General features: G+C 44.0%; 2 protein-coding genes across 5 annotated transcripts in view; both read right to left on the reverse strand.

Annotated features, from left to right (window-relative positions):
• Positions 1–13,895, reverse strand: part of LOC309553414 (phospholipid scramblase 3-like) — a 158,842-nt gene that overhangs the window by 80,473 nt on the left and 64,474 nt on the right. The gene's annotated exons all lie outside the window — the stretch shown is intronic.
• Positions 1–13,895, reverse strand: part of LOC309553410 (phospholipid scramblase 1-like) — an 814,575-nt gene that overhangs the window by 2,108 nt on the left and 798,572 nt on the right. For all 4 annotated transcript variants that reach the window (XM_082254596.1, XM_082254597.1, XM_082254594.1 and 1 more), the window contains one exon: positions 13,330–13,491. In XM_082254596.1, coding sequence (XP_082110722.1) covers positions 13,330–13,491 — 162 coding nt within the window. The remainder of the gene's footprint in view (positions 1–13,329; positions 13,492–13,895) is intronic.

The raw sequence follows: 13,895 nt of genomic DNA on the forward strand, positions 1-13,895 counted from the left end.
CAGTGTTCTCTCCATCCTCACACACCTTGCAGTGTTCCCTCCATCCTCACACACATTGCAGTGTTCCCTCCATCCTCACACACATTGCAGTGTTCCCTCCATCCTCCCACACATTGCAGTGTTCCCTCCATCCTCACACACATTGCAGTGTTCCCTCCATCCTCACACACATTGCAGTGTTCCCTCCATCCTCACACGCATTGCAGTGTTCTCTCCATCCTCACACACATTGCAGTGTTCCCTCCATCCTCACACACATTGCAGTGTTCTCTCCATCCTCACACACATTGCAGTGTTCCCTCCATCCTCACACACATTGCAGTGTTCTCTCCATCCTCACACATTGCAGCGTTCCCTCCATCCTCACACACATTGCAGTGTTCCCTCCATCCTCACACACATTGCAGTGTTGCCTCCATCCTCACACACATTGCAGTGTTCTCTCCATCCTCACACACATTGCAGTGTTCCCTCCATCCTCACACACATTGCAGTGTTCCCTCCATCCTCACACACATTGCAGTGTTCTCTTCATCCTCACACACATTGCAGCGTTCCCTCCATCCTCACACACATTGCAGCGTTCCCTCCATCCTCACACACATTGCAGTGTTCCCTCCATCCTCACACACATTGCAGTGTTCCCTCCATCCTCACACACATTGCAGTGTTCTCTCCATCCTCACACACATTGCAGTGTTCCCTCCATCCTCACACACATTGCAGTGTTCTCTCCATCCTCACACATTGCAGTGTTCCCTCCATCCTCACACACATTGCAGTGTTCCCTCCATCCTCACACACATTGCAGTGTTCCCTCCCTCCTCACACACATTGCAGTGTTCCCTCCATCCTCACACACATTGCAGTGTTCTCTCCATCCTCACACACATTGCAGTGTTCTCTCTCCATCCTCACACATTGCAGTGTTCTCTCCATCCTCACACACATTGCAATGTTCTCTCCATCCTCACACACATTGCAGTGTTCTCTCCATCCTCACACACATTGCAGTGTTCTCTCCATCCTCACACATTGCAGTGTTCCCTCCATCCTCACACACATTGCAGTGTTCCCTCCATCCTCACACACATTGCAGTGTTCTCTCCATCCTCACACACATTGCAGTGTTCCCTCCATCCTCACATGCATTGCAGTGTTCTCTCCATCCTCACACACATTGCAGTGTTCTCTCCATCCTCACACACATTGCAGTGTTCCCTCCATCCTCACACACATTGCAGTGTTCTCTCCATCCTCACACATTGCAGCGTTCCCTCCATCCTCACACACATTGCAGTGTTCCCTCCATCCTCACACACATTGCAGTGTTCCCTCCATCCTCACACACATTGCAGCGTTCCCTCCATCCTCACACACATTGCAGCGTTCCCTCCATCCTCACACACATTGCAGTGTTCCCTCCATCCTCACACACATTGCAGCGTTCGCTCAATCTTCACACACATTGCAGTGTTCTCTCTCCATCCTCACACATTGCAGTGTTCTCTCCATCCTCACACACATTGCAATGTTCTCTCCATCCTCACACACATTGCAGTGTTCTCTCCATCCTCACACACATTGCAGTGTTCTCTCCATCTTCACACACATTGCAGCGTTCCCTCCATCCTCACACACATTGCAGTGTTCCCTCCATCCTCACACACATTGCAGTGTTCTCTCCATCCTCACACACATTGCAGTGTTCTCTCCATCCTCACACACATTGCAGTGTTCCCTCCATCCTCACATGCATTGCAGTGTTCTCTCCATCCTCACACACATTGCAGTGTTCTCTCCATCCTCACACACATTGCAGCGTTCCCTCCATCCTCACACACATTGCAGTTGTGACGGTACTAACCATCACTATGAGTGAAAGACAGATAATTAATGGTTTGAATTGCTTCAGATGGGACAGTAATATTTGTCAACCATATCTTCCTATAGAAATATGAAGATTTAATACCACCTTACACAGTGTATTGCATGTGCTTGTCTGTGAGAGAGACACACAGACTGTCATTGGCAGACTTCCCTATTGTTTGTTTATTGGGAGGGAATGTGGATTGTGCCTGTCTCATTGTTAAATGTTAATGACCTCACATTGTTCTGTCGGCCTTGGGATAAGCTTATTATGGGATGTATATGTGTATGTGAATTGGCTGCTAAGGGGGGGGGGGGGTTGATTGCCCCACAGTGTATATCTTTGTGTACAGTGTATGGGAGTGTAAAACTCTGTTTTCATTAGATTGTGAATGTCAGGGCCTGTTTTCAACAAGGTCCACCTGGGCGGTAACCTTGTGGGGGGAAACTGTATACAAGTCTGTTTCTTGTTCAATAAAGTTTAAGTTATACTTCACCCTCAATCTAGAGTCCTGTCTCTCATTAGGGGAATATGCTACAAGGGATTGCTATGTTCTTCATACCCCCTTGGATAATCACTAAGTGTAACGGCTCAACCGGCACCCCGACCGGGCATCTCCGTTGACGGATTCTCCTAGTGCTTCCCGAGGGATCCAAGCACTCCACCAGACACCATAAACACCTCAGACCCCACGAACCACCGCAGCTTGGTTGGGGTCTCACTGTCTCATACCCACCCTGGACCTATGACACGGCTCCAGGATCCCGTGGGTGACCCTTTCTTTCCCCAGAGAGTGCAGCAGGAACAGGAACTAGCTCTTACATAAGCTCTTACAAGAGCTTAGTGATTATCCAAGGGAGTATGAAGGACATAGCATTCCCTTGTAGCATATTCCCCCAATGGGAGGGTACTATAGATTGAGCGTGAAATATAACTCAACTTTATTGAACAAGAAACAGACATAAACAAAACGTAAATATAGATATAACATAAAAAAATAATGAATCCAAAAAATATACAAAAAATATACAAAAAATATAAAAATTAATAAATAAAAATCAATACAAAAATTATCAATCAACGATCAGAAATAAAACAATTTAAATCAAAATCAACATTTCACCCACGAGGGACTGCAACTTTAGTCTCATAAATCCAATAGGATTCTCATCGGCTAAGCTGCCGAATAAAGTTGCCTCCCCTCCAGTGTCTTTTGACTCTTTCTATGCCCCAAAACTTGAGGCCCCGTGGATTGCTATTGTGACACTGCTTAAAGTGGTGGGATACAAAATGTGATGTCTTACCCTTTTTGATATTCCTCACATGCTCTGCTACACGAACATGCAGAGCTCTAGTTGTCCGGCCTATGTACTGTAAACCACAGTTACATTCCAACATGTAAACTATACCTGTAGTAGAACATGTAATGAGATCATCTATTGTATACTTTTTACCTGTGGCATTAGCTGTAAAATCCTTGTGTTGCTTGATATTGGTTTTAGCTGTGCGGCACACCACGCACTTCCCACAGGCATAAAAGCCTGATAGGAAAGAAAAAAGTCTGGTATTGCTTTGTATGGGTGGGTCAACTACACCAGGGGCTAACAATTCCTGAGTGTCGGTGCCTTCTTATATACATATACATTTTGTTCCTATTATCCTATCCTATTGCAAGATTGGTCAGTGCTTGTTAATTATTTTTTCAACTTTCTTATACTGGATATTGTAGTCCAGTATAATTCTAACCTCCTCCCCGTTAGTGACAGATTTTTTAGAAACATTAGAAAGCAAGGTTTCTCTATTGATGGCCTGAACTGACAACCTATCCCTCTCCAGTTTACTCCTACTGTAACCTTTTTGTATAAAACATTCAGAGAGAGACTTGGACAGTGCAGCATAATCAACCTCAGACGAGCAGTTGCGTCTCAAACACACAAACTGCCCCTTTGGGATGTTGCACAGCCACGATTGATGGTGGCAGCTGTCCAAAGGGATATAGGAGTTACGGTCAGTGGGTTTTGAAAAATTGCATGTTGTAAACTTATTACCATCTTTAGAAATAACCAAATCTAGGAATACCACCTTGTCGTGACTAGTGGTCCATGTCAGGACAATGTTTTTATTGTTCATGTTTAATTTATCCATAAATGACACAAGACCTTCCAAATCCCCGTTCCAAACAAGGAACAGGTCGTCTATATATCGCCTGTGACATACCAACTCTGGGGGGCGATTTTTGAACACAACTTCTTCATCCCAGTGTGCCATAAATAGATTGGCCACACTGGGAGCAAAACGTGCGCCCATCGCCATACCCCTGGTTTGCAAATAATGTTTTATCATACCAAAAATAATTCCTAGATAAACAAAAACACAGACTACTCAATAAAAAACTCCTCAAATTTCTAGGTAGACCAGAGGAAGAAAAAGCCCATTTAACTGCTGCTTCTGCTGCCTCGTGACCAACAGTGGTGTACAGAGAGCTAATGTCTGCTGTAACCAGTATGGATGAAGAGGTGCATGGCAAGTCCGGCAACACCTGTATTATGTGTTTGGTGTCTTTTAAATAGGCGTTCATGAAGACCACCAATGGTTGGAGATGCACATCAATAAACTGACCCAGTCTTGAAGTCACGGAGTCAATGCCATTAACTATAGGCCTTCCCTGGTGGCATTCATTGTTTTTATGGATCTTGGGCAAAAAATATATTATCGGGGTACGGCAGAATAATGGGTCCAAATACAAAGACTCCTTTTTATTTAGAACCCCCTTATTTTTGCCAGATTCTACCAGTTTATTTAATTATCCCTTATATTTAAGGAGTGGGTCCCCTTGTAGGTTATCATAAGTTTCACAGTCAGAAAGTAAGTGGACTATCTCATTTTTATAGTACTCTTTACTAGTACAAGTGTAGTACTAGTCTTGCAACAGGATAGGATAATAGGAACAAAACTTCCGGTGAGACCATCATTTGTATATAAGAAGGCACTGACACTCAGGAACTTTTTAGCCCCTGGGGTAGTTGACTCATCCAGCTCTGATGAAGGGAGCTTGACTCCCGAAACCCGTTAGAGGTCCTATCTAGAAGGACATGTTCCAGTTCATGTGCGGTGGATTCTTGTAACACGATTTTAACAATCTCCATGTCTGTGAGTATGCATTTGGCATTTTATTAAAAATTTTATAAACGGTGACCACGGGTAATGCGCCTCCTTTTTTCTTTTCTTTCATGCACTATGTTGGAGTTTCCTGCCTGAGGAGAGCAGCATGCCAGTCTTTCCCTTTGGAGTGAGCGCTTGGCTGAATTGTTTAGTTGACCCACCCATACAAACAATAACAGACTTTTTTCTTTCCTATCAGGCTTTTATGCCTGTGGGAAGTGGGTGGTGTGCCGCACAGCTAAAACCAATATCAAGCGACGCAAGGATTTTACAGCTAATGCCACAGGTAAAAAGTATACAATAGATTACATGTTCTACTACAGGTATAGTTTACACGTTGGAATGTAACTGTGGTTTACAGTACATAGGCCGGACAACTAGAGCTCTGCATGTTCGTGTAGCAGAGCATGTGAGGAATATCAAAAAGGGTAAGACATCACATTTTGTATCCCACCACTTTAAGCAGCAAAAAAACAGTTGGTTCCCCTGTGGGTGGGACTTTTAAGGCACTAGTGTTTCAAAAATTGCACATAGGTAAGAGTAAAAATGTCACTTTATTGAAATTATTTATACAAAAAGGTAAAAGATAAAAGCAAAGGCAAGCAAGATCATACGTCACATTACAGAGTTGAACATCCACCATAGAACCCCCGTGTGAACACCCGACGCGTTTCGGAGAAACACTCCTTCTTCAGGGGTGCCTTGGGAGGGTGGTCTGCAAATAATCAGTGTATATATACATATTATACATATTCCAAATCCAATCTAACAGGAAAGAATTTAAATCAAAAGGATGCACTTACATGGTTCACTGTAATGATTGAAGGAAGAGTGCCTGCCTACGAGGCTAAAAACAGAACATCAACAATGCCGATGTGGGTCTATGGTATGCCGTTTAGAAATGATGGAATTTGCTTCATGCAGAAGAAGAATTTTTAATTTGTAGAATTGGAATTCAATCGAGATTGCTTGCTACCAGACATCTATGTGAGTCTGGGTGGGGACAGCTGAAATCCCAGAAGAGGCAATCCTGCTGGTCAAAGAGCCAAAATAGGAAAGGATTCACTTTAAGCAGTGTCACAATAGAGATCCATGGGGCCTCAAGTTTTGGGGCATAGAAAGAGTCAAAAAACACTGGAGGGGAGGCAACTTTATTTGGCAGCTTAGCTGACGAGAATCCTTTTGGATTTATGAGATTAAAGTTGCAGTCACTCGTGGGTTAAATGTTGATTTTGATTTAAATTGTTTTATTTCTGATCATTGATACTTTTTGTATTGATTTTTATTTATAATTTTTTTTTGTATATTTTTTGGATTCATTATTTTTTATGTTATATCTATATTTACGTTTTGTTTATGTGGTTCATTATTGTTATCTGGATGACAGCGGGTGTATATGGTCTGATCGCTCCTAATTTTTATCCTTAACCACTTTACCACCGGAGGATTTTCCTGCTAAAAGACCAGGGTTTTTTTTGCGATTTTTTACTGCGTGTCTTTAACGGACAATTGCGCGGTCGTGCGACGCTGTACCTAAAGGAATTTCACGTCCTTTTTTCCCCACAAACAGAGATTTCTTTTGGTGGTATTTGATCACCTGTGCGATTTTTTGATCACGCGCTATAAACAAAAAAAGAGCGTAATTTTTGCCAAAATAACAATATTTTTCACTTTTTTTATATGAAATTCCCCCAAAAAATAATGTAAAAATCAAAATTTTTTAACATTTTCGGCCAATTTGTTTTACGCTACCTATGTTTGGTAAAAAAAAAATCGCAAAAAGCGTATTTTGATTGGTTTGCGCAAAAGTTATCGCGTTTACTAACAAAGGGGAAGATTTTTGTAATTTTTGGTGTTTTTTTTTTTTAACGAGTAATGGCAGCGATTTTTTTTGCGGTACTGCGACATTGCGGCGGACAGATCGGACCCTTGACTGACATTTTTGACACTTTTGGGGGTACCAGTGACATTACTGCAGTAATCAGTGCTATATATATGCACTGTTACTGCAAAAATGACACTGGCAGGGAAGGGGTTAACTGTATTGGACAGGGAGGGGTTAAGTGTGTCCTAGGGGCGTGCTTCTAACTGTAGTGGGACATTGCTATTGGTGTAAAAACAAAGATCAACGGTTCTACGTAGTAGAACCATCTGATCTTCATTTTTACACAGGGAGAACTGACAGGCGGCTTGTTTACATAAGCCGCTCCGCCTTTCTCCCGCTGTACCGGCGATCGTAGTGTGACCGGCGGACATCGGGTCCGCCAGTCACATTCCCACACTCCTCCGTGAATGAGCCGAGGCGGGCGCGCGCCTCGGCGGGCGCGCGCTCGCCTGCTATTGGCTCTAGAAGGAGTGACAGGCGAATGACGTAGATCTACGTCACTCTGCCTGGCCGGGGCTGACTACCGCAGTAAATATACTGTGAGCAGTCGGCAAGTGGTTAAATTAGGATTTGTATGTTTACCATACAAGTGTATGGACTACTTATATTGTTCTTTATGTAAGCTGACTATGGTCCCTGTGAGGGGAGACAGGCTTTGGAGCTTGACTCCTGATCGCTTAGAGACTTTTCAGCTAATTAGTTTTAATATACAGCTCCTCTTTTTTTTATAATGCAGACTTATTTATTTAATATGGCTATGTACCCTTTAAGAGACCTGTGCCGCCCATCGACTTCCGCATATGTGAGCCGCGGCGTCCCTTTGGCTATGGCAACTAGGTGGGGAGATTAGCCAATCAGTAATTGCTGTAGGTTATTTACGTGGGTGACGCTCTCTCGGCCTCCAAGACCGCTGACGAAGTCCCTGCCCATAGGGGACGATACGCGTGCGCGGGGAAGGAGGAGCGATTGACGGCACCCGCTGTCACCCGAAATACGGTGAGGTCCGTGCAGGACTCGCCGCTACTTGTATCCTATGATCTGCCTGTTTTACCTGCTACAGAGTAAGAGGCTCTTTTTACTTGCTTTCATAAATAAAGTTTTTATCAGTATCACGCTATGGTTTTGCCCGTTTTTGTGTTCCCTATGACATGAGTATTGGAAGAAGCTCTGGAGGTCTCTCTTAGTTTTCCAGGACTGGTGGTGTGCTTTACCCATGCTGAGAGAGGAATTTTGGGCTTTATTTCTTTTGTTATAAGGTGAGAGGCCAATCTATGTGGTGGTGGTCGATTGTGCACTGAAGAGCACCTGTGTTCCCATTTCAGGAATTGGTCTCATCCACACTTCTTATTCACTGGCCTTTGCATGGACTTTCCATGTTTTACAGTTATTTAGATCTATGAGCGCTGCACTATTTTACTTTGTGATTTCATGCTGGTTTTGTATCTTGACCTGAGTGCACAGCTGCTGTTTTTTTTTGAGTTTTTTTTATGAGTTTTTCATTTGACTGTGCGCTGATATAATTCATTTTCCACTTTCTCTGGTACTGTCTCCCAGATGCACAGATCCTGGCTGGGGAGGGAAAACAGTTTCCTCCGCTCTGACTGACTGTTGGGGAGAGAGGACAGCAACCTCCTCTCCCTTCTCACCTTTTTTGCGGTTGCTGGACAGAGGTTGGTAGCACTCTGCCCTGTTGCCAACTCTTCTGCTGGGTTGGGGTTGGCAAATACTACCCCCAGGACCTGGTTAAAGGTCTGCTGTAGAGAGGAGGGATCGCCTACCTCCTCCTCCTGGTATTCCTGTGGGGTAGGTTGGGGATCTGGACTGGCCATCCAGCATCCCTGTAGGTCTGGTGCAGGGACCGCGGTCCCATCTGCACCATTGGGGTCAGGGCTGCTGTCTCCCTTTGGTTGGGGAATGAAGATGGCTTCCTCTTCTGCCATACCTTTATCCAGTGGCTGGAGAGACACATTCCTCCATCCAAGCTCGTCCTGTGCAGAAACAGGTTTGTCCAGATGAGTCAGCACTTGCTGCATCCGCCATAAGACATCCGCATCCAAGACCGTGGGTGCAGGTGAGCAAAGCACACTACTACTGTGCCATATTGTCAATTCGTCAGTCAGGATTTCTGGACTATCAGCTGGTATTTCTGGATATTCCCAGGCAAGGGGAGCCTAGCCCTGGCGCTGAGCATAGTCTTTCAGCCATCTGTAGGCGATCTCCAGCTCCCATTCCTGAACAACCAGAAACTCCATATCTTCCAGTGCCCAGAACACTTCCGAGATGTTCAGAATTCTCTCTCTGTAATTCTTAATTTCCTCTAACCGCCACTCCGAATCGCTCCCAAAGTTAGGGTCCCCTGACAGCTTCTCGTACAACAGTCCCCGGCCACCATAAACAAAGCCTCCCGTTGGGCTGTCATCCGCTATCCAAGGGCATGTTTGGGATACATGCCACCGGAGGTCTCTATAGCTTTCTTCTAACCACATCTCTGCCCAGACCAGCCTGCTTAACTCAGCTGTCTGCTCCTTGTGCGGTGTATCTCCCAAAAACAGCTCCCACAATCCATACTGCGACCAGTACCTTTTCTGGATGGAGGGGAGGATTTTTCCCTGGTGGTGCTTCTCACGGGCTAGTGTTTCCTTCCAGAGATCCAAACGCACAGAATCATGCCATCCTAGCAGGACCTAGTATGACACTGGTCGCCTGTGCTGTATCTGCATCTCGCGCAACCTCCTTACGAATTCCTCTTCCATGGCGATGCTGCACGGGTGTTAGCTCAATCAATAAAGTTACCGATGTGTCCGAGCTGCTTCTCCTCGCACTAGGATGCAATCCCACCGCTTGCCACCAATGTAACGGATCAACCGGGCATCTCCGTTGATGGATGCTCCTAGTGCTTCCCGAGGGCTCCAAGCACCCCACCAGACACCATAAACACCTCAGACTCCACAAACCGCCGCAGCTTGGTTGGGGTCTCACCATCTCCCACCCACCCTGGACCTACGACACGGCTCCAGGTTCCCGTGGGTGAACCACTCTTTCCCCAGAGAGTGCAGCAGGAACAGGAACAAGCTCTTACACAAGCTCTTAAAAGAGCTTAGTGATTATCCAAGGGAGTATGAAGGACATAGCAATCCCTTGTAGCATATTCCCCCAATGAGAGACAGTACTCTAGATTGAGAGTGAAGTATAACTCAACTTTATTGAACAAGAAACATACTTTTATACAGTTTTCCCCCACAAGGTTAAAAGAGTTTTACACTCCCGTACAGTTTACACAAAGATATACAATGTGGGACAATCCCCCCTCCCCCTTAGCAGCCAATCCACATACATATATACATCCCATAATAAACGTATCTTAAGGCAGACAGAACAATATGAGGTCATTAACATTTAACAATGAGAGAGGCACAATCCACATTCCCTCCCAATACACAAACAATAGGGAAGTCTGCCAATGACAGTCTGTGTGTCTTTCTCACAGACAAGCACATGGAATACACTGTGTAAGGTGGTATTAAATCTTCATATTTCTATATGAAGATATGGTTTACAAATATTACTGTCCCACTGAAGCAATTCAAACCATTAAGTATCTGCTACTCACCTCCAGTGACGGTCAATACGTCACACTAAGCTCTTGTAAGAGCTTGTGTAAGAGCTTGTTCCTGTTCCTGCTGGACTCTCTGGGGAAAGAGAGGTTCACCCATGGAAACCTGGAGCCTTGTCGTAGGTCCAGGGTGGGTAGGAAACGGCGAGACCCTAGCCAAGCTGCGGCGGCTCGTTGGGTCTGAAGTGGTTACGGTGTCTGGTGGAGTGCTTGAGGCCCTCAGAAAGCACAAGGAGCATCCGTCAATGGAGGTGCCCGGCTGTTGTGCCGGTTGATTCATTACAGCAGTGTTACCCCCATCCTCACACACATTGCAGTGTTCCCTCCATCCTCACACACATTGCAGTGTTCTCTCCATCCTTACACACATTGCAGTGTTCTCTCCATCCTCACACATTGCAGTGTTCTCTCCATCCTCACATACATTGCAGTGTTCTCTCCATCCTCACACACATTGCAGTGTTCTCAGTAGGGATGATCGAACGGTTCGGGTCGACCATCGGTTCGACCCGAACATTGGTTGTTCGAGGTTCGGCCGAATTTAGAACTTTTTGCTGAAAAAGTTCGGAATTCGGCAACCAGAACCGACCAAAATGCAATGGGTCAGGAAGTGGGCTTTAAAAGCCTGTGATTGGACCAGAACCATTAGTAAAAGCCAATTGAGGGGGCAGGAGAATGCTAGGAATGTGATTGGAGTGACTAGGGGGTCCCTAGGCCAATCATTAGTGAATATGCCCCCCAGTATATAAGATAGCCCCGGCAAATTCCTAGCATTGTAATACAGGGACATGGAAGAGAGTGGAAGCAGTTCTGTTAATTTTGCTTCAAAAGTGTCATTTAGCTTTTATTAGTGTGAGGAAAGGGATATCTAGTGTAGTTAGAGTGCTCTTTTACACTTGTGTTAGATGCAAAAAATTAGTTTCTGTAGGGAAAGTGTTAAGTGCCAGGGTGACCGTAATGTAGTGTAGGGTGAACTGACAGTGACTGCTATGGCAGGGTGACCGAACTCTTCTATATCTGGGTGACCGCAATAGAAACAAGTTTGTTTCTATTAGGTGACTTACAGAACAGGGATATGGCTTCTCGCCTGTCAGCCTGCTTTTTGGCTGCAGGCGTTTACAGGGCTTTTTTGAGGACATGTTTGGAGTCAGGCATGACATCTGAACATGTGTATAGGGGGTATATATACACACCCATGTATGTATATATACACCTGCACATATATAGGTGTGAAAGGAGCAGAATACTATGCTTGCGCTAATTAAATAATTAACACAAATATGGCTCCGCTCCTATAACACCTATATATGTGTAAGTGTAAAATACATATATGTGTGTGTGTACATATATACCCCTATACAGAAGTTCAGATGTTTTGCCTGCCTCCAAAGAACCCAAAAAAATGCCCAAAAAAACGCCAGCACCAAAAAAAAAAAAAAAACGCCCAGGTGTGTTTTTGCAGCTGGCGTTTTTTTGGCCTTTTTTGGGGTCTTTGGAGGCAGGCAAAACATCTGAACTTCTGTATAGGGGTATATATACACACATACTTATATGTATATTACACTTACACATATATAGGTGTGATAGGAGCGGAGCCATATTGGTGTTAATTATTTCATTAGCGTAAGTATAGTGTTCTGCTACTTTCACACCTATATATGTGTAGGTGTGTATATATACCCCTATACAGAAGTTCAGATGTCATGCCTGCCTCCAAAGAACCAAAAAAAATGCCCAAAAAAAACCTGCAATAACACACCTGGGCGTTTTTTTTTTGGCGCAGGCGTTTTTTTGGGCATTTTTTTGGAGGCAAGCAAAAGTGTTAATTATTTCATTAGCGCAAGCATATATTTCTGCTACTATCACACCTATATATGTCTAGGTGTATATATACATATAAGTATGTGTGTATATATACCCGTATACACAAGTTCAGATGTTTTGCCTGCTTCCAAAGACGCCCAAAAAAATGCCCAAAAAAAACACTAGCGCCAAAGAAAAAAAAACGCCCAGGTGTGTTGTTGCAGGCATTTTTTGGGGGTTTTTGGAGGCAGGCAAAACATCTGAACTTGTGTATAGTGGTATATATACACACATACTTGTATGTATTTTACACTTTCACATATATAGGTGTTATAGGAGCGGAGCCATATTAGTGTTAATTATTTAATTAGCGCAAGTATAGATTTCTGTTCCTTTCACACCTATATATGTGTATGGGTATATATACATATAAGAATGTGTGTATATATACCCCTACACAGAAGTTCTGATGTTTTGCCCGCCTCCAATAACCCCCAAAAAATGCCCAAAAAATGCCCAAAAAACGCTTTCTACTAAACCGGCAAGGTGTGAAAATAGCGGAGCCATATCCCTGTTCTATAAGTGACATAATACAAACAAACTTTTTTTTATGGTTCTGGACATGCTACATAGCTGAAACTTCACAGGTACACTTTTTAGACCCCCCAGATACTAAATCCAAAGAAATTTTTATTTTTTAATTTTTTTTTTTTATTTTTTTCAATAATTGGCTCTCTATCAAAAATGACAATTTTTAAGAACTTTTTTGTGTGATTAATAGTCCCTGGGGCATGACCCAGAACCCTAGGCACTTTTTAGGGGCATTTATTGGGTTTTAGGGCTTCAAAATAGTGTTTTTTGATTACCAAAGTTCGGGTCCCATTGATTTCAATGGGGTTCTGAAATCTGGGCCGAACTTTCGGGAAGTTTGGATGTTCTGGCCGAACCGAACTTTTGAAAAGTTCGATCATCCCTAGTTCTCAGGCTCAGACTCACAATGAACAAGGTGCAGGCCATCAGCATGGCTTTCATGGAGACATGGAGGTCCATTGGGAAATTAATAGTATAGTTGTCCTTAGAGCTGAACATCTCCTTGCGCCACCCCCGCCACACACGTGTGATGACCCCAATTTGTGTGGCTTTGTCAGCAGATAGAACCTGGAGAGAAAAGACAGGGGATAATGATGACCACCGGAGTGTATCCATGGAGAACATAAATCATAAGAGGTGAGGACATCACACTTCTCCTATATAAAAGTTTAAATATTACAGTTCCTATGCCCAATAAACTCTCCCTATATCACTGGCTCTATTTATACTGGAACAAATGTGAAAAGTCCTTTATACGATTCCCATAACTTATAATTATCCTATCATATATATTGAGAGATAACACAGTCCATCCCTGATCAGGGTAAAGAGCCAATGAAATTGGCTCTTTACCACGTGACCGGCTGTGTCTAATCACAGCCGATAACAGAATAGCAACAGAGACCATGGTAACTAGCTGTTACCGTTTTCTCCTCCTCACACACCGATCCTGTGTGAGGAGGAGAGTGCGG

Source organism: Pelophylax lessonae, assembly GCF_965119305.1.
Source record: "Pelophylax lessonae genome assembly, chromosome: 4".
NCBI lineage: Eukaryota > Metazoa > Chordata > Amphibia > Anura > Ranidae > Pelophylax > Pelophylax lessonae.